The sequence below is a fragment of the Malania oleifera genome, chromosome 10, assembly GCF_029873635.1.
Source record: "Malania oleifera isolate guangnan ecotype guangnan chromosome 10, ASM2987363v1, whole genome shotgun sequence".
In the NCBI taxonomy this organism is placed as follows: domain Eukaryota; kingdom Viridiplantae; phylum Streptophyta; class Magnoliopsida; order Santalales; family Ximeniaceae; genus Malania; species Malania oleifera.
In genome coordinates, this window is record NC_080426.1 from 79,700,135 (window position 1) to 79,721,491 (window position 21,357).

Genomic DNA, 21,357 nt, shown 5'->3' on the forward strand with positions numbered 1-21,357 from the left:
GTTGCATTTAGCCTCTCTAAAAGTATTTCCCTTACTTAGGCATCGGAGTGACCCCCTGGGTCCTCCAAACCTTTATTTTCTTCCTCTTTCAGGTCAATAAGAGTCGAAGGAGTATCCCAGCTATTTTTACCCACAACAGTTTAAATTTTTGGAATCAAGGGAATAGTTATTCCTTATGCATAAACTTTAAAATTTATGTCCAAATATTATTTCAAAAAAGTAATTCTAGTCTTGAATTTGGAAGTTGTATTAAATTCAAATAAAATTAAATTTTTTTAATTGACTCAAATTTAAAGTTAAGATCCCATAACAATACCTAAATGTTCAGGCTGGGTTGGGATGAGCTAAACTCACCCAGCCGAAGCTCAGCCCAAATCTGGTCGGGTGGACCTGGTTGGGGCCTGGAGGGTTATGTTTGGACATCAAGATCTTCTCGATTTCAAGCCAATTGATCGAGTCCGACTGACAGTGTGGACTTGCCGCTCGCACAGCCCAACTGACAGCCTAGAGTCGCGGACTCCCGGGGTTGTTTCGGCTTCATCCCTAGCCGAAGAGAGAGAGAGAGAGATGGGAGGGAAAGGTCGTCGTCGGAGGGAGAAGAACTACAGGGCAGCGCATGGAGGTTACAGTCGCCTGCCGCCTCCTCCTGATCCCAATGACGTTGATGCTGTCCCTTCCAAACTTCTCAAAATCATGGCCTTCGCTTCCTCTTCTTCTTGCCCATCTGCGGCACAAGGTTGCCTTCGCATGTGCGCGCGCGTGTCTTTGTTTGCCAATCAATTTTGTTGGAAAATTTGTTTACTGTTTTCTCCTCAATGACTTCTATGTTTTTAGGGTCGGCAAGGCCATCAATGGGTATGGAACAGAGAAAGAAAATAAAAGCTGCTTCTAACGAAAAGGCAAACACTGCTCAGCCTGCAGTTTCCTTCTTTAAGGGAACTTTTTTTTCATTTTTTTTAATGTTTTTGACTGAATATTTCAATATTTTAAAACTTTTTTCCGTTGTTAAAGTTTCATTAAATTCTGATGGGATTAATGAGGTGCTTTTGCTTTATTTTAATTATTCGTTAGATAGTGGTCTCAGACTCGGGACGTTGCCCTTGCAATACTAAACGTCGACCAGTAGGCCCAGATGTGCAGCACTTCCTGTTCGTATAGTTATGCTTCATTGGGTAGGAAGTATGGTAGAACATTTGCTTTTAAAAGAGCCAAATTTCAATTTCTGAACAACCAAACAGATTTTATTTAATTATTATTATTATTTTTTTGGTGGAGGGAGCAACTTAGAAACAAGGGCAATTGGTTTAATGATTTGCTTGTCTATTAGTATCTTGGATCCTTGTAAAGGAGAATGACTGATCCTGCTATCTATGATTAGATAACGGGATCCCATTTTTCATGACCTGAGTTTGTATTTCTATGAAGTTCCAATATCTCGTCAAACCTTTTACTCGTCATTGAGAGTAGGGACATTAGATTTTTAGTTGTTGATAATCTATGTGTTTTTTTTTTTAATAGAAACTTTGTCTGGAGGTTGAGTCTGGCTCTAATGCCACTGGAGATGAAGAGAGAGCTAATGATGGACATTTGAAATCTCAACTGATTGATAATTGTGATGAAATGTATGTTAGTAGCACACATGAAATGGGAAAGAAGAAAAGAAAGAGGAAGAAAGTAAATGATCTTAGGTTTGAAATGGCAGTTGAGTTAGGTGCTGCTCGTTCAAAAAGGCGGGACGCTAAGAAGAAGTAAGCATTTTGAATTTGTGACTTTTTTTTTTCCTCATTCATATTGTTTTCTGAAATATTTTCTAATAAAATCGTATGGAACTTTCACATGACCTTATGTCTATATTGTTTTGGAACTATCTCTGTGTTGACATGGACATTAAAATTGTAATGAATGGAAAAATTAGAAAAAGAAAAAGAATAAGAGATGGAATTAGGACTTTCATAATAAATCTTTGAAATAACCGTTTTTTGTTTCTCTTTTTTTGGGTTAAGTAGCTACATTTTCCTATTTTTCAGAAAGGGCTTAATATGTTCATATTCACCACTAGCACTTTTTTTCATCTTTATCGTGGTTCCTAGGGTTTATTACATTTTGTTTGCCCTAGGTCATACAAACCTGTACTGTATGTTGTTGCTTTAGTCGTCAAATCATGTATCTTGTACTGATTTTTGAATATTATGTATCATGATTAGTATCACCACGCATTGCAAGCTTTTCCAACAAAGTCGAATATATATGTGTATATGCACTTAGAAAAGAAATATTTATAGCATAACAATGAAGTATAGAGTAACAAATAAGCCATTTCATGCGATAAAAAAAAGAAGAAGCAAATAAGCTATTTCATGAATGCTACAAAGCTTAAAGAATTAATCAATTAAATAACAAAACAACATAGTAATTGTGAACTAATTATTTCACTTAATCCTCAATTCGCTTGCTGACTTGTGTATATTCTGTCAGGATCACTCGCTAGTCGCTTCCTAAGATCTCTTCTCTTCTTAACACTCACATAACTAAGCCGGGGGAGATAAATAAATAAATAGAAGGTAACCTTTATTTGACAATATGTCAGTTATAAAAAGTTCCTTAAATTCAACAAAGTTGGGTCCAATACACTCCTTTTACTTCCAAAAACACGTATAAATGCAACCTTTTGTTTTAAAAAAAAGTTTAATTTAAGTTATTAACAGAAAAACAAAAATCAAATGCAATAGTTATTAAGGTAAAAAAAGATAAAAAGAGCTGATTCTATTGCTAACTGAGAAGTTGCCACAAAAGGGATTATAGCCTTAATATCCTGTTGTATATATCTTTAGGGCTTTGGAAGTAGCTATTCTTAGTTCCTTACTGAAAAGAAAGGAGGAAGAAAATTTAGTAATTAGCTACAAGTTTCTTAACTAGGAGAGTATTGTGAAGATTGTATTGCACTGTACCATTTATGGCAAGATGCACTGTGTATAAGAATTGTTTGCAGTTAAGATAAGCTGTTTCATACATATCATTTCCTAAAAAAAAATGGAAGGAAAAATGAGCGTATCATGTCATATTTTATATTGTGTATTACACGTTCTTGATACCTCTGGTTCTTGCAATGTGCATGATGTTTTTGAGTCACAAGAAGCTCAATATAAGCTTAAAAATCAAATAGGATAAATATTGAGTTGATAATGATACTCCTAACTAGATCGAATGGCAACTCCATCATATCAGCATCCCTATTCACAGGGAAATTTACTTTAAAATTGGTCAATCTGGGAGATAAAAACAATGTTTGGCTAGAATAAAGCTAACACCATATTCTCTAGAGATTGAGGAATGGTGTGCTGTATGTAAATCAATGCTCTTTGTTTGTCCGTGTTCTTGTTTAGGATGGTCCTTCCAAAATCTTGCGAAGCACAAACACGGCTGCTGGATACCAGTCTGTCCCAACAGGAAGCATCAACCCAACAAATTTTAAAATGTTAGAATGTGACACTGAGGATAAAAAATAAATAAATTTGTTATACATGTAAAAATTTAAGTTTCTACTCATTTAAATGATGTTATATAGTTGAAAGGTCTGATATGCTGCCTCTTCCTCTTCCTTTTCTCCCATATAATCATAGTCTTTCATCAATAGTCAATTAAAAAAAAAAACTGCTGTATACTAGTTTGGGGATAAGGAAGGTAAGACAGTAAGCTTTGCTTGGGAAGTGTTTATGGAGATTTGGGATGGAGAAGGCTGCTTTTTGGAGGCAAAGTGATAGAGGTGAAATACGGCTGTGAATGGGGTGGTTGGTGTACTAGGCCTGTTAATGGTCCACATGGTGTTGGCTTGTGGAAAAATATTAGTCGGGGGCCTTCTTTTTCTGGCCATGTTCTATATGATATTGGAAATGGGTCTAAGGTCAAATTTTGGCAAGACCATTGGTGTGGTGAAACATCTCTTGCAGTAAGCTATCCTGATTTGTATAGATTTTGCCGAGATAAAGAGGCTAGCGTGGCTGAGCTTATGAAGTTTGATAATGGAGTCTTGTTTTGGGATGTAAGTTTCTTTAGGGGTATGCATCTTTGGGAATTAGAGGCCTTGACTGGTTTTATGGATACCATTTATGGTGCATCGGTGAAGGGGTTCGGTGAGGATAAGATGTGCTGGAAATCTGATAGAGAGAAGGGCTTCTTGGTTAAAGGTTATTATGGTATTTTAATGGGCTCCAAAGATTGTGGCTTTCCTTGGAAAAGTATTTGGAAACAGAAAATTCCCTCTAGAGTAGCTTTTTTCGTTTGGACTGCTGCTTTGGGGAAATGCTTAACGATTGACAATTTACGAAAAAGAAAGGTTTGGATATTGGATTGGTGCTACATGTTCAAGTGTAATAATGAGACGGTTGATCATCTTTTTATTCATTGTCCGGTTGCAATGGACTTGTGGGTTATGGTGTTGGGTTTGTTTGGAGTGGGCTGCGTTATGCTGCAATCTGTAGTGGGACTTCTAGCATGTTGGCAAGGCGGATTTGGTCATTATCGAAATGGGTTTATTTGGTTAATGGTTCCTCATTGTTTATTGTGGTGTCTTTGGAGGGAGAGAAATAGTAGGTGTTTTGAAGATAAGGAAAGATCCATTTCAGACCTGAAGCTATTTTTCTTTACAACTTTGATGGATTGGTTGGCTGCTTTGTGAAACCAATCATTTTCTTCTGTTTTTGATTTACTAGATTCTTGTAATTTCTGTTTTTGATTTGTTTACCCCATGTACACTCCTTGTGTATTTGGTGTTCATTTTTGATATCAATAAACTTATTACTTAAAAAAAAAAAAAAGTGTCAAAAAGTATTGAAGAAACGTTAACATTTTTCACTATATTTTAAAATTTAAAATTATGCACAAATTCTGGACTTGTCAAGGCTTCTGAGCAGAGTTAGAGAAGTTGATCTCATTCAGAGAGACAGTCCCTTTCTGCATCACAGCCAAAATCCTATCCTTAACTCTCTTAAGACCCTATAAAAGTGTAACTTTTTTGTTAGAATTTCTCAAATATTTACCGATCTCAAGGAAGAGGAAATGATATTCTTGTTGGAATTTCTGCAAATCATGTTAATCACTCACTGATCCTAGTTTTCAAGAAAGCAACCATTGACATTCAGCTTGAACCCATTGACTGATGGAGGAGGAACCAAAGAGCTTTCATTTGGAAAGCCCTGAAGCATACAACATAATAACCAATATTCAGAGTGGTGGTTTTTGTTCAGATGCATGTTTTTAGCTTGTGGATAATGCGTAGTTAGCACTCAACAATTTTCTTTTTTGAATAATTCAAGGAGGTTAATCATTTAGGTTGTTGGTACGTAGCAATGCAGTCTGCTGTGCACTTTTGTGTGAGATATCTTCTATTAATCATCGCAGTGACACTGGGTATTACCTAAAATTTAAATGAAGGTGTTTATCGAGTAAATAATATTTCGTTCCTTTTATTTTCTCTACAAGAAATTTTTTGTCCTCTTGTTTAGATTCAAGTTACTTATATTGTCTGAAAAAAGGAAGGAAACTTTCCTACGACAGAGAACCTGGCACAAGGACAAACCAGAAGACACCATTGTTTTTGGAAACTTTTCCCACAGTAGAGAGTCTGATGCATAACTGAGAGCAAGATGCATGAGAAATGAGCTGGAAATCATCATTGTTTCCAGCAACTGTGTATTGTCTTCAAATAACATATCATAATGATGTAGAAGTTTTTGTTACCATGAATTTCTTCTTGCTAAAATGAATTAATGTTGTGAAAATTCCAGCATCATAATTGTTTTAAGGTATGAACAATAGTGAAGATGAGAGAAGTATGCAATGAGAACTTATTTGTGGCTCTAGTTCACGATGTTTGAATACAGGGATGCATCATAGTTCATCAGAGTAGACATGAAATTTTCCATTTTGAGAGGTGTTATGGATTGGACTTATTGCGAATTAAGATGTCTGGACTTTGGTTGTCTCTTTTGGTTTTAGTGGTCTAAATTCACTTGGGTACAGGACAACTGGTACTGCAGCAGTTCTGGCCAGAAAAATCTGTTAATCCATGGGTCATCTGAATGACATTATTGGAGAATAAATTGGGGAAAATTCAATCTAGAAAATTCTTGAAAGTCCTCAATGAGAAATCCTGATGGAGCAAAAGCATCTGGATGATGGAAGTTCTTTTACAAAATTGGATGTGGTTATTAAAGGCATAAGTTGGGTCAACCAGCAAGACAGGCATTTCAAATGCATGGATTGTGATCATTCGACATATTGAAACTCAAAAAAAAATCAGTGTTATAGAGATTAGAGAAACAAGCTTAGGCTAGTGGACGCTCTCTTATCTGGGATTCAATCTGTTAGGGAAGAAAACATTGCTGTTGAGCTTACGTGGAATTCTTAGGTGGTAGAGGGTGTCGCCAGAGATTGCAGTTTGAAGAGTAGATTTTTGGGCCAAGTATCCCAGAGATTTCAGTTTTGAATTCCTCAGAGACATTCTGGAGGTTAGGGATAAATACAGTGGTGGACCTGAAGGGTTTTCCATTGAGTGGTAAATCAAAATGGACCATCACAAAAAATGGTCTTTATACAGTTAGGGGAGACAGGCCACAGTTGGAAAAGTAAAATAGGGATTCTAGGCTTGTAGACACTGGACCTTTTAAGGTGTTGGTCTGGTGCTAAGAGACGGCATGTTTGGGCTGGCAAATATCTGCTCAGCATCAAGAATACAGGAGGTGACAAGGAGTTTTAAAGGAGTAACACAGGTGTGCTGGGATCGGAGGAAGGAACTGCAGGGGACGCCTGAGGAGAAGCGGATGGTTCCAACATGGTACCAGGTGAAGATAGGCAGCCCGTTCAGGTAAAAGGGGAGGAAAACAGTGTTCACTCTGATCTCCCTGATTTTTTACCAAAATTAGACTTGTGTCAAGAGGGCTCTGCACAAGAAGATTTGGAGATTGCGGGATTTTATGCTCTCTCTCTGGATAATATATCCAGTAATGATGAAACTAGAAATTATTTGGGCAATATTAAAGATAGATCAATGCAAAAGGAAATGAGGTGATGCTGGGGGATGATGATTATGGTAGTATGAGTCTGAAGCAGGTTTACTGCTGGAACAATTGATTGAGAAACATGGGGTTCAGAATCAGGCTTAATGGACTTGGGAGATTGTGAATCATTTAATCAGAAAGAGGGGGAGACATTGGAATCCTGGAGGAACTCTGAGAATATATGTACAGGTTGTTGTTTGCCATTTAAAGGAATCTGCAGGCCTTCAAAATGCTGTAGTTGAGGAAGCAATTTTTGGCATTATTTGAAGCAATCAGATTCTGCTTATACTGATCCTGGGGGTAATCTTGAGAGAGTCTTGAGGTAAATTTTAAGTGATTTTGGTAGGACTGCATAAAGGTGGTTTTTAAGCCTTTGAAAGGCATTCTTCCTTTTCCAGGCAATGTGGCTAATTTACTAACTAATACTTTGGACCATCCAGAGGGATGGTGCTAAAGGGGGAGAGGAAATTACAAATTGTCCTTTAGTAGGTGAGAGAGAGGATCCAGATTCTGCTTGTTTGAACCAATCAGATTCTACTTATGCTGATCCTGAGGGTAATCTTGAGAGTCTTCGTTTAAATCTTAAGTGATCTTTGATAGGACTGCACAAAGGGGTTTCTAAGTCTTTGAAAGACATTCTTCGTTTTCTAGGAAGGTTCCTAATTACTAAATAATGCTTTGGACCAACGGGATGATGGCAAAGGGGGAGAGGAAATTACCATTTGTCCTTTAGTGGGTGAGAGAAATAATCCAGATCCACAAGGCCCCTAGTGTGGATGGGGTTACATTTTGTGAGTCAGTTATAAATGATGGAGCGGGGATATGACTGGAAGATGGTATATGTCCTCGAACTCAAACTTGGAACTCGAACTTCCCAAATTAACACCAAATGAGGCAGGATGGGTGGATTGAAATGGAAGAATTGAGATTGTGGTTAGGCTTTGATACCAAATGATGCAGGGGAAGCATCAAGGTTCTGCAGCCATGGAGAAAGTAGAAGAGGAAAGGGGAGGGGAGAGGAGATGCTAGGGGGAAAACTCACGTTCACTTCAATTCAAATTCATCAACAACTCCCTACATCATCGCTTTCACACACCATTTATAAGAAAGCCTCTAAACATATGATATTACATACATGCCCCTAAAACTACATTACATTACAAACATACCCCTAGAATACACAATTACTACAAACAGGCCCGAACATAAATAATCCTAATACAAGCAACTACACACATTTACTTAAGCAACTAAATAACTAAGCACATTTGGGTTTCGAATCCAATAAACCATTCATTCTATTCTTTGACATAGGCTTCTTAATTGGGTCGAAATGATCCATCAAAATAGCCGCTTCTCGTCCTACATCACCTTGTTAGTGTTGTTGGAGGAAGGGGAAGGGGGCAGTAGTGAACTGGTGGTTTACTTCAGTTAATGGTCCTTCTAGACTTATCTCTAGATTCCAATTTTGGGAGGAGGTGGGGGTTTGTGTTATCCTTGATGAATTGGGTAACTTTAATGTCGTTAGATTGCTACTGGAAAAAGAAAAGGTGGTGGGAGGTTTTCAACCAGAATATAATTTTTTGGCAAATTGAATAGGGAATGTGGTTTGAGAGATATTTCATTGTACAATGCTTTTTTTACTTGGTCAGTAGGACGGAGGGAGGGACGGGGCGAGCAGTAGCTAGTTGATTATATTGATTTCTTTTAACTAATGAGTGGGAGGAGCTGTTTCCTGATCTCACTTAATAGATTCTAGCTGGAATACCATTTTCCTCTTTTGTTGGAGTCTAGAAAGGTTGGATGGGGTCCCATTCCTTTCTATTTTGAGAAATTGTGGATAGACATCATTGTTTTCAGTTAAGGAGACTTGGAGCAAGTGTGATGTTGGGTCGAAAGGTTTTAGCTTAATGAAGAAGCTTAAGGGATTAAAGAGGTATTAAAGAAGTGGAGCTTAAAGGCATAGTTTTAAAAATTGATGCGTAACGGTTGTTATAGACATTACGTAATAGTATTGGTAGCTTTTGGGACCGTTAATAAGTGATATCTTGGAGGTACTCCAATTCACAACCGTAATGGCCATTATGATTCGTTACAGTGCTAGACTGATTGTGAATCACTAAAAATTATATTCTGGTTGAAAACCTCCCACCACCTTTTCTTTTTCCAGTAGCAATCTAACGACATTAAAGTTACCCAATTCATCAAGGATAACACAAACCCCCACCTCCTCCCAAAATTGGAATCTAGAGATAAGTCTAGAAGGACCATTAACTGAAGTAAACCACCAGTTCACTACTGCCCCCTTCCCCTTCCTCCAACAACACTAACAAGGTGATGTAGGACGAGAAGCGGCTATTTTGATGGATCATTTCGACCCAATTAAGAAGCCTATGTCAAAGAATAGAATGAATGGTTTATTGGATTCGAAACCCAAATGTGCTTAGTTATTTAGTTGCTTAAGTATATGTGTGTAGTTGCTTGTATCAGGATTATTTATGTTCGGGGCCTGTTTGTAGTAATTGTGTATTCTAGGGGTATGTTTGTAATGTAATGTAGTTTTAGGGGCATGTATGTAATATCATATGTTTAGAGGCTTTCTTATAAATGGTGTGTGAAAGCGATGATGTAGGGAGTTGTTGATGAATTTGAATTGAAGTGAACGTGAGTTTTCCCCCTAGCATCTCCTCTCCCCTCCCCTTTCCTCTTCTACTTTCTCCATGGTTGCAGAACCTTGATGCTTCCCCTGCATCATTTGGTATCAAAGCCTAACCACAATCTCAATTCTTCCATTTCAATCCACCCATCCTGCCTCATTTGGTGTTAATTTGGGAAGTTCGAGTTCCAAGTTTGAGTTCGAGGACATATACCATCTTCCAGTCATATCCCCGCTCCATCATTTATAACTGACTCACAAAATGTAACCCTATCCACACTAGGGGCCTTGTGGATCTGGATTATTTCTCTCACCCACTAAAGGACAAATGGTAATTTCCTCTCCCCCTTTACCATCATCCCTTTGGTCCAAAGCATTATTTAGTAATTAGGAACCTTCCTAGAAAACGAAGAATGTCTTTCAAAGACTTAGAAACCCCTTTGTGCAGTCCTATCAAAGATCACTTAAGATTTAAACGAAGACTCTCAAGATTACCTTCAGGATCAGCATAAGTAGAATCTGATTGGTTCAAACAAGCAGATCTGGATCCTCTCTCTCACCTACTAAAGGACAATTTGTAATTTCCTCTCCCCCTTTAGCACCATCCCTCTAGATGGTCCAAAGTATTAGTTAGTAAATTAGCCACATTACCCTTTGTTGAAGCTTAAAAACTCAAGTTTATGTTGATTTATTTAGTTAGTGATTTTCTTTTATAAAAAAATACATTTCTGGGTTAACTACCAGTCAAATAAACCCAACTTTCTTTCACTAAATTAAATGTGCTTATATTCTAAGTTCTTTCAATTTTATTTATTTATTTTTCTATTTTTCTTACACCTAGTTTGGAGACTAAATTACATTCTATTATATGCATTTTTGGTCTCGTTTAATATGTGAACATTCTATATTTTATTTTATGGATACACAAATTCCATTAAAGATTAAAAGAGTATAAAAGATGGCATTTTATATTTTATATTTCTTTATATTTATGATTTCATAATTTGAATTTCACTTATGGTCAATAAAGTAGAAAAAAGTAGCAAATGCGTGCTTCTTCTCGTCAATAGCAACTAAAGCAACCAAGATGACATCCAATACTTGTAGTATATGTTGTATTTAAAAAGACTTAGAATTTACTAAAAATCATTTAAATCATTAATATATAGGATTCTTGCTTTAAAACATGTAAATCTATATGCTTTTAAGAAGTTCTCTAATGCAAAAAATGAATTCACGGATGTAGTGTCCATTACTAGTTACATAAATTCCGCTATAACTGCGACTGTTAGACATGGCTATTACTGTTATTTAAAACCATTTAGAGGGGTTTGGAGATGTAAGTTAAAAAGCTAGTATTTTGAGTAAATTGAGTTTGCTAGATGGGAATTAGGAAATACAGATATTGGAGAGGGGCTTTGTGGAAAGGAGAAAGCTAGGAAGGTGAGCTTGAAGAATGAGTTAAGAGGATGTACTTTTGAAGGAAGCTGGGAGTTGAAGGCAAAAAGCTAAATTTAAAATGGGTTAGGGAGGGCCGGAGGGGTGTTGTCACTCAAATTTTATCGCAAACTGGTGAATGGGCAAATGGGGTGTAATTATGGTCTTAAATTTCCATGAAATTATTGAAATTTCGGTTGATATTTCCACTTCCACCACGCTGGAGACCAAAATGCAGTTGATTTTAGTCTTGCATATTTTTCGTTGAAATTTCATGAATCATTTGAAATTTATCAAAATCTCAAAATTTTAGTGAAACTTGATAAAGTTTCAACTATAGAATGAAATTTCCTTGGAAATCAAATGTGAGATTTGGAAAAATGAAATTTCTATCTTAATCTATTATCAGCGAAGGGACATTGTATTAAGTAGGGGAAAAAGGCATCAAGGTGATGCTACCCAAGTACAACAGAAGAATTGAAAAGAACACAACTGTCATTGAATGGTGCCAAGAAAATTAAAAATTACGTAGATGTTCCTCCCAGTCATCTTACTGTGCCAATTAGAAATCGTAGCTAACCAGCGATCTTTGACAACTTGCAGAGAGGAAGATGTTCCTTGAAGAGCTCTCCTGTTACTTTGCCTCCACTGGAGCAAACAACAGTGAATTTTTACTATCTTGTGTCAAAAGATGTTGAGTTACATCACACGACATGTATATATGACCCTCTCAAAGGTTTTCCCATGGAAACCCAACTTATGCAACCTTCCAATTCAAAATTCGAAAACCAGTGTTGAGTAAACAAGCAAAACCGTCGATGGTTTCAGACATACCGTCGACTTTTTGAAGCCGAGACCAAACAATCGATGTAACAGCACCAAAAACAGTCGATGGTTTTAGGGAAACCGTTGACGTTTTCCTCCTGCATGTCAACTTCAATGTTTTCTCCCATATTTTCTCTTTGTACATGCACTCCACTCAACATATGAGCGACATATTACAACAATCTTCACCTTGGCGAATATACACCCCTTGGAAGAAAACCAAAAACATAACCCGCTGCTCCACTTAGGACAATAGGTTGGGACCGCCTCTTATCTAGCAATTGGAGACATTTAGAAAGTCCAAGCAATGCTTGAACTTATCCGTGGTAACCGGCTTTGTCAAGATAACTGCTGCATTCTTAGAAGTTTGAACTTTCTCAAGCACAAGTTCACTTGAAGAAATCAACCCCTAGATCCTGTGGAACCTCACATCTATATGCTTAGTTCTCGCATGATACACTTGATTTTTCTGACTGTCACAACGCACATGAATTCCACCTTGTTGTATACCCAGCTTCTTGACTAAACCTGTAAGCCACAATGCTTCCTTGACAACTTCGGCGACTGCCATATACTCCAACTCAGTTGTTGATAATGCAACCAGAGATTGTACCATGACCCCCAACAAATAGGCCCTCCCACAAGGATGAACACATACCTCGTTGTAGATCTCTTGTCATCCAGATCCCTTGCATAATCTGCATCTACATATCCCACAACTGATGGATCACTCTGTTGCCTGCTGAACATGATGTCATGGTGAGAAGTACCCCAGAAGTATCGTCAAATCCATTTGACGATATCCCAATGTTGTCTACCAAGATTTGAAAGAGACTTAATTACCACACTGACAGCTTGTGCCAGGTCCGGTCCTGTACATACCATAGCATACATTAAACACCCGACTGCATTAGTATAGGAGACCTTTGTCTTGTCACGAATATCATCATCTGTCCTTGGGCACTGAGCGGTAGACAATTTAAAATAATTCGCTAACAATGTACTTACCGGTTTTGCATTAGTCATGCTAAACCTCTCCAAAACCTTCTTCACATAACCGTCCTGAGATAACCACAATCACCCAGTAGTTCTGTTCCTACGAATCTCCATTCCAGGAATTTTCTTGGCTGCACCCAAATCTTTAATGTCAAACTTTATTCAACAGAGTTTTCAACTGGTTTACCTTAGTTATATCCTTCACAACAATTAGCATGTTATCAACATAAAGCAACAAAAAAATAAGAGAACCATCATCAAGACTCTTAACATACACGCAACAATCATACTAACACCTCCTGTAGCCTATCCGGATCATATAGGAGTCAAAACGTTTGTACCATTACCTTGGAGACTGCTTTAACCCGTAAAGTAACTTCTTTAGTTTACAAACCAAATGCTCCTATTCAGGTTGACTAAACCCTTCTGGTTGTACCATGTAGATTAGCTCCTTCAAATCACCATGGAGAAATGTTGTTTTTATGTCCATTTGCTCTAATTACATATCATAATGCTCCACCAATCCCAACACTACCCTAATGGAAGTGTGCCTGACCATAGGGGAGAGGATTTCATCATAATCAACCCCTTTCTTTTGTGAGTATCTCTTTGCTACTAACCATGCCTTGAATGTCTCTCCTTCCTTTTTTGATTTCGCTTCCTTCGTCCTATACACCCACTTGCAACCTATCGCGCTCTTCCTTTCTGGAAGCTCTACCAAATCCCTCGTTTGGTTCTTATGTAATGACTCCATTTCCTCCACCATAGCACCCATCCATCTACTTTTCTTCTGGTTGGGCACCGTCTCTTGAAAAGTAGTTGGATCCTTACAACTGGTAATGAGAGCATAAGACACCAGATCATCAAATTCATACCTGGGCGGTGGCCTGATAGTGCATCTGGGTTTGTTTATAGCGATACTGTTACCTTGCTGTTTTTCCAAGCTAGAACTCCCTACATTCTGAACACCATCATCATTGCCCTGAGTTTCTAACTCTACCTGCACAACATGCTCATTTCTGCACAAAATGTCCGAAACAAATTTAGGAAGGGTAGTAGATGATAAAGCAGTAACAAACAATAATAGGAGGGTGATAAGGAGTCATAAGAAACATAGCTGGAAATGGAGTCTTGAGTACATGTGCGTTTACCTTTTCAAACAACACTAGGAGGATCAACATCATGGGAAGTATGATCATCAGACAAGGAAACCAAAGGCATGGTAGTAGAAGCTAAAAGGGACTCTCCTCCTTGGAGCGGCCGTCGTGAATACATCTACAAATTAGGATGATTAAGACGATAAGGACTCGAACTACATCGAGACTTAGATGGTTGGTTAGGCAAGTACAACAATGTAGAATTTGGAAAATTAGGAAAAGGAAGAGACTCATTGAGCTCATAAGTGCTCAATGACTGGGTGTAATAAGGTGTAGAATCAAACAAGGTAACATCGGCAGAAAAAAGAAGAAGCGATGTAGCACAAGACTATAACAATGCTATCCATTTTAAGTATATGAGTAGCCCAGAAAGACACATTTTATAGCACAAGGATCCAACTTATCCACCCCAGGAGTTAGTTGATGAACAAAAGACACACATCCAAATATACGAGGAATAGAAAATAAAGGTGAATTAGGAAACAAAATGGAGTAGGGAGTTTTGCCGCTAAGAACAGAGGATGACATTTTGTTGATCAGATAATAAGTAGTAAGTACAACATCACTCCAAAACACTTTAGGTACATGCATTTGATAAAGGAATGAGTGATTTCAATAAGATGTCTATTTTTCTGCTCTGCAACCCCATTTTGTTGAGTGGGCACAAGATGATTGATGAACAATACCAAATTGAGTCATATAAATACTGAATTGTGTACTGGAAAACTTTTTAGCATTGTCATTTCGAAATATTTGAACTGGCAAACCAAATTAAGTCTTTATTTCAGAACAAAGGCAAAAAGTACATGAAATAATTCAGAACGATATTTTATTAAATATAACCAACTCATTCTTGAATAATCCACAAAGGTTACAAAGTGCCGGAAACCCAACTTGGACAGGACCCTACTAGGACCCCAGACATTTGAATGAACTAACATAAAAGGGTTTGCAGCCGGTTTATTGACTTGGGAAGTGAAAGAAACACGATGTTGCTTTCCCAACTAACAAGACTCACAATCGATACTAGACACAGATTTCAAACTAGGAACAATTGAACGAGACATTTTAACTTTTCCAATGAAGGATGACCCAAGCGACAATGAATTTGAAAAGGTATGGTAGTAGTAGTGTAAGCAGTAGAAGGAGATAAGAGTCCACTAGCTTTACGCCCTCCGCCAATCGTCTTCCTTGTCTTCAAATCTTGAATAACCACAGAATCAGGGAAGAATGTCACCGAACAATTCATGGATTTAGTAATTTTGCTAATGGACATCACGTTGAAAGGAAATTTGGGAATATATAAAACCGAAGGAAGAGAAATAGAAAAAGTGGATTTACAATCTCAATTCCCTTGATTGCAGTAGTAAATCCATCAAAAAGAGTTACACAAGGTAAATTTGCAGGATATTGAAAAGTGGAGAAAAAGCTAGGTATACTTGTGATATGATCAATGGTAGCAGAGTCTATGACCCAAGGACTAGGACGAGAAGTACTAGATGACAGGCATACTGTGTGATTACTGGTCTGGGCAAGAGATGCAATGGGAAGAGAAGCTTGTTGTAATGCTTGATACTGCTGGAACTTGGAATACTCTTCCTCTAACATAGATACAGTACGTTGCCCCCCACTCGAACCCAAAGGTCGTCAGTGGTGACTGCATTGGTTGCCCCCAAAGGTGTGAAGTCAATGGTGGCTGCATGGTAACACATGAAGGTCTGCTATGAAGATCCCAACACTGCTCAATGGTATGATTATTTTGTCCACAATGAGTGTACTTGCGAGAAGTACCTCTGCCTCATCCATCTTTATTGCTACGACCACTCGAACTACTGCGATAACTTTTGCAGTTATTTGGTAGAGAGAACTGGAATTACCCTGTGTAGCAAAGGTTGTCCTCTTGGAGCCAGATGCAAGAGTAGGAGAATGCATGCTAAAGGAAGCACGAAGGACACGAGAATAAACATTGGCAAATGATGGCAGCTTGACACTACTGAGTATGTGAGGCCCAACTGCCTCAAACTCAGCTCTCAAGCCTACTAGAACATGAAGAACTGTCATATGCTCCCCCTGCTTCTGCGTCTCACGAACGTCGGCAGTATAACTTGCGCAACATTAAGCTCCTCTTGAATACATTTCATCTATCCAAAATAATCTGCAATGCTTCTGTCTCCTTGTTGTAACTGAAAGTATTCCTGGAATTAATCATACATGTGTAATGTTACTGGAGTATAGAAGTTTGACATATTCCCGAATCTCCTTGCACATATCTAGATGCATACACGTCCGTGCAATCTGCGGCTCCATTGAATTCCATAAAATGGAAACAATTAAGGCATCTTCCTAAATCCACCCGTCTTTTCTCTTCTCATCAGAAGAATCAGATTGGAGCAAGTGGTCAGACTTCCCTAATCCTGCTAAATAAATCCGAACAGCTTTAGACCATTGAACATAGTTATTTCCATCCAACTTTTGAGTTGTTATTTGTGGCAGTGATGTAGGAAACAAATTTTTGGGATTTCATAGATTCCATCCCAACACTCACAAATCAGCAATCACACCAAAAACAAGAACAACCAAAACTAATATGGACAATAACAAACTATATAAAGCACCAACACAACAACAGATGAGGTGAACAATTCACAGACGGATATAGCACTGCCACAGCACTCACAAATCAACAACCACACCAAAACAAAAAGAACAATCAATAATCAGGACAATCACAAACTATGTGAAGCACCGACACAACCACGGATGAGGTGAACAACTTACTGACCGATATAGCACTGCTGCAGCCTCACAACTGAACATACGAACGCTGCCACGGCTCCAAAAAATTCACAAAGAAGCCTTCACAAACCCTGAACAGAAATGAACGGAATGCCGTGTGTGCATGGTTGAAAAAAGTTGAATTTTTGAGCAAGAGTGGCCTAACGGCTTGATAATATGGCCTAAAGAAGGAATCAGAGCATGTCACAGAAAAAAATAAGAAAAAAGTGGCTGGAACTTCACTCATGCGCCAGCGGGTGGAGTTGGCCCTGCTGGCATTTGGCCAACATGTGAGGGCGCGTGGGGTGTCCTTTGGTGATGGGGTTTTGTGGGGTGGATCGTCAGGGGGTTGGGGGGGGGGGGGGTTTGTTTATGGGTATATGGTTGAATTTATGAAATAATATGAGATGGAGATGGATCTAGAAGGAACAGCCGTAGGAATGGTGTTTTCCGGTGACGGCTGAGGGGAATAGGGTTTAGATTGGATCACGCTTTGATACCATGTTAAGATTTGATTAAAATGAATGACCTAACTTGAAGATAGGTCTCTTCCTCTATTTATAATAAAAATTAAATACATTCTAATGACAATGATACCCTTACTAACTCTCACTATTTATCATACTAACACTCAATAACAATAATACTAAAAGACATATAACCTCTAACATAATTCTTTTCTCACCTTATTAAGGTTGATGTGGATTTTCCTCTCCATCGGGGTATATGGGAGACTAAAGTTCCTTTTAAGATATGGGTGTTGGTTTGACTAGTCACACCGAATAAGGTTGAACACCAACAATCTGCTGCAGAGTAGGAGGCCTTCTAAAGCCTTATCTCCCAATATGTATCTCTTGTGTGGCAATAGTTCTGAGGATGTGTCTCACTTCTTTCTACATTGCTCTTTTGCTTGGGGTTTGTGGAATACACTTTTTGGAATTTTTTAGGTGAAGAGTGGGTCTGCAAAACCAGTGAAGGAGCTCTTGACTATATCTTTTACTGGTTTTGGGTTAAGGATGAGAAGAGGTCATGGAGCTCTGCTCTTTGTGTTGTGCTATAGAAAATTTCTATGGAAAGGAATGCTAGATTGTTTTTTTCCCCCTTTTTTGAAAAGAGAATATCAGAGGTTTCTTTTGGAGAGTGTAAGGTATTTGGCTTCTCTCTAAAGCTTATAGGGCAGAATGTTCTAAGGAATGCTGTTTTCAAGATGTCGACTGGGATGGGTGGCTTTATTAAATTGTTTTTGTTTTGTTTTTGTTTTTGTTTGTCTTCATGGGCATCGAGATATCAACTGAAATGAGCAGCTTTATTAGATTGATTTTGTTTGTTTGTTTGTTTGTTTTTTTGTTTTTGTTTTCATAGGTGACAACTTCTTGTTCTGCTTCATTGTATCTGTTTCTCCTTTCTAGCTCAATGAAGCTTCTCTTTCTATGCACCAAAAAAAAAAAAAAAATCCACCTTAGCTTGGAAGAGAAATCAGTGAACATACACCTAATATGGACAACCATGGTGATGTGGGTTAAAGATATTCCTTTGCTAACTTTTCTCAACTCCTAATGGCCATCTTCTCAATGAAAATATTACAACTTAAAGACATTCTTGGACAGTTAATGTAAAACTTGCTTTTCTATTTTTCCAGTTTGATTTATTGAATTTTTTTATTGTGTGGAAACAGTGTGAAAATTCAGCATATGCCAGAACTTATTTTTCTGTGAGTACATTTTTTGTTTTGCTGCTGTAATGTCAATTTCTGATTGTGGAATTGAAGCCCAACTTAATTTGATACAAATGCCTGTGCAAAAGCTTTAATGATGCTAATCAAGGAAGAGGGAGCTGGATGCTATAAATATGGCTCAGCATTGTTTTAGGAATATAATTGGAGATGGCTTTTTAACCTTTCTCTTTTATGATAAGTAGTATCCTATTGGCCTCCTCTGGTTCTGCTCCTGCTCTTTTTGTAAGATGCTTGCACTTACAATTTATTGAGAGCAAAAGGATGTTTGAGAACCTGTCATTGAGCTGTGATAGAGTGCAAGGTTGTTGAAGAAATTAGAAGCTACATTGCAAGTTTTAAAAGATTTGTGGAACTGGAGCTGCTGAAACTTGAGCTGGTTTTTCAGTTCTAGTTGTTTTCCTGTTCTGTTTGTGAGCTGTTCAAAGCCCTGCTCTGTTTTCTTGTGTTTAACTGTATTTTCTTTTCCCCTTTACTTATAAGCTTCTTAAAAAATTGCTAATATTAGATAGCTTGGCTCATCAAACACAAGTTGTGTTGCCTGTCTTGAGCATCTGGCTCATGGTTGTTGAATTCATATAGATATTTGGAGGCAAAGAAGAAGAAGCACAAAAAAGGTAAAGCAGATGAAATTTTGGATTTCTCTGGGCATGAGAAGATCAAGTTTGGGGATGTCGTTGAAGCTCCGCCAAAGCTGGATGCAATTCCCAAGCCTAAGGTACTGTAATATAATTCTTCATCTCCTTGTGTTAAAAGACACATTCTTCAGTTTAAATTGGAATTTCCCCGTGTTGTAGGCATTGAGGACTGTTCAAGATGCTTCACGTGAGAGGCTCCATTTACAGGCTGTTGAGGCCTACAGGAATCGCAAAGAATGGGTATCAAGGCCAGGAATCCACCTTCCTCCTGTAACTACATCACCTTCTTTGTAACAGATGTGAGTATCTATTTGGATGCAATTATAGCCAAGGACTCAGATGGGCCCTGTAACCCTGTAATCTTTTTGAAATCATTCAATTTCAGAATATGGTGTGCTTTTTAGAATGCAGATGGCAAGCACATTGAGTAGGTAGTCTGTACATCATTATCATTGGTCTCACAATAATACAACTATGAACAGCTTGCCTGGTCATCAAATGCATGGCATTTTTTTTGCCTCATTTGACTACATTTAAAAAATCTCCCGAGAATTCAGAATTCAGCTTTTGAGACCTGAATTCTTCGAAGTTAAAAGAAATGTGATGTCAGAGTTTTAGTTAGTTTTGGTCATTGAGAATTGGCTCTAGGAATCAAAATCTGAGGCCAATTTTGATTTTTAACTTCTGGATTTCCAATATTCTACAGGTGCATGGTGCAGGTGTGCAGATGTGTAGGAATCAAAATGAGAATAGTCAATTTTGATTGATTTTTTGTTTACTTAAATTTTACTAATTTATGGGCCCTTGCACCATATTCATTTTGGCAAATTGATAAGCTGCATAAATGTCTTTTAAAAAAAAAAGCACAATAATTTTTATTAAAATCATTTATTAATTGGGCAAAAGTAATATATATTAATAACATTAATTAGAATATATTTGGTTACAACATTAGTTGGGCAAAAGTAATGCTTGATTCCTGATAATGCATTAGGAACATATGCTTCTTGATTTAGTTACTAGAGTTTCTCCAAAGCAATGCTTGATTCCTAATAAAGCTTGAGGAATTGTTTGATTCAAATTAAGTGAGACTCAAATCAATTTGAATCTCAAATTGCAAAATGATGTTAATCATGGGTCAATTGTAAGGTTTGTTGGGTGAATTGTGGAATCGAATCAAATCGCGCTATTTAGTTTGTACTTGATCTAGTCGGATTTGACTGCTTCAAAACCCATCCAACCCTTCCAAAGCCTTGTAAACAACTTCATTTTTTCTTGTGTTCAAAGACATTCCATTAGTTTATGAGAGTTTGGAAGAGAAGGAAAAACTATGTTGACCACATTATTTTGCACCTCTGTATTTTGTCGGGACTGTCATTGAGAAAAAACTTGAGTTTAGAGAAGAAAACTAGCTCACCCTTCTACCATATAGAAGAAAATGATCAACTGGGGAGGATGAACTTTAGTTTGACTTTTATAGGTTTTTTTTATAGATATAAAAAATATCATTAAAGCATGAAGGAGGCAATTACAAGAGGGAGGATAAGGCATCCCCCAAAACAAACCAAAAATAGGAAAAGAGAAATTACAAAAGATATACATCTTGCAAACGTCTAGTCCCTATGGTATGAGACAATGAAATACCCTAAAAAACCCTGATAGAGTGAGCTCAAAAGGAAGCGAAAAACATAATGTTTTTCCAAAGTATCTACAAAATAGCAAAGATACAAATCTCACCGAAATAGGAAAATAGATTGTTCCACAAAAATATCGCCACCATACAATGAAAATAAATGACAATTAGTCTCATTCTCCTTATAACACATCATGCAAACATCTAGCTTGAGAGCTTTGTGAGGCCTCTTAGTTTGAACCAAGTTGTTCATATTAAATTTGTTAAAAACCAAAGTCCAATGAAAGCTTGAATCTTAAAAGGGACTTTAGCCTTCCACACTACTTTATCCCAAAAGAAACACTAGGGTAAGAGATTTCTAAGATGGACATAATAATTTGAAGAAAAAGACCTCGAAGAGCCCCTAATCCAAATCCTTACATCCCCCCCTATTAGAATCAAGATAATTTAGAA

The 21,357-nt window shown here is 37.6% G+C and overlaps 1 protein-coding gene across 1 annotated transcript; it reads left to right on the forward strand.

Moving 5' to 3' along the window:
- Positions 1–322: 322 nt before the first annotated feature.
- On the forward strand, positions 323–19,870 carry LOC131166286 (uncharacterized). Its single transcript, XM_058124691.1, has 5 exons — positions 323–736; positions 835–899; positions 1,519–1,748; positions 19,216–19,351; positions 19,431–19,870. The coding sequence occupies exons 1-5, from the start codon at positions 412–414 to the stop codon at positions 19,563–19,565; spliced, it is 891 nt and encodes a 296-aa protein (XP_057980674.1). The 5' UTR covers positions 323–411; the 3' UTR covers positions 19,566–19,870.
- The last annotated feature ends 1,487 nt before the right edge of the window (positions 19,871–21,357 follow it).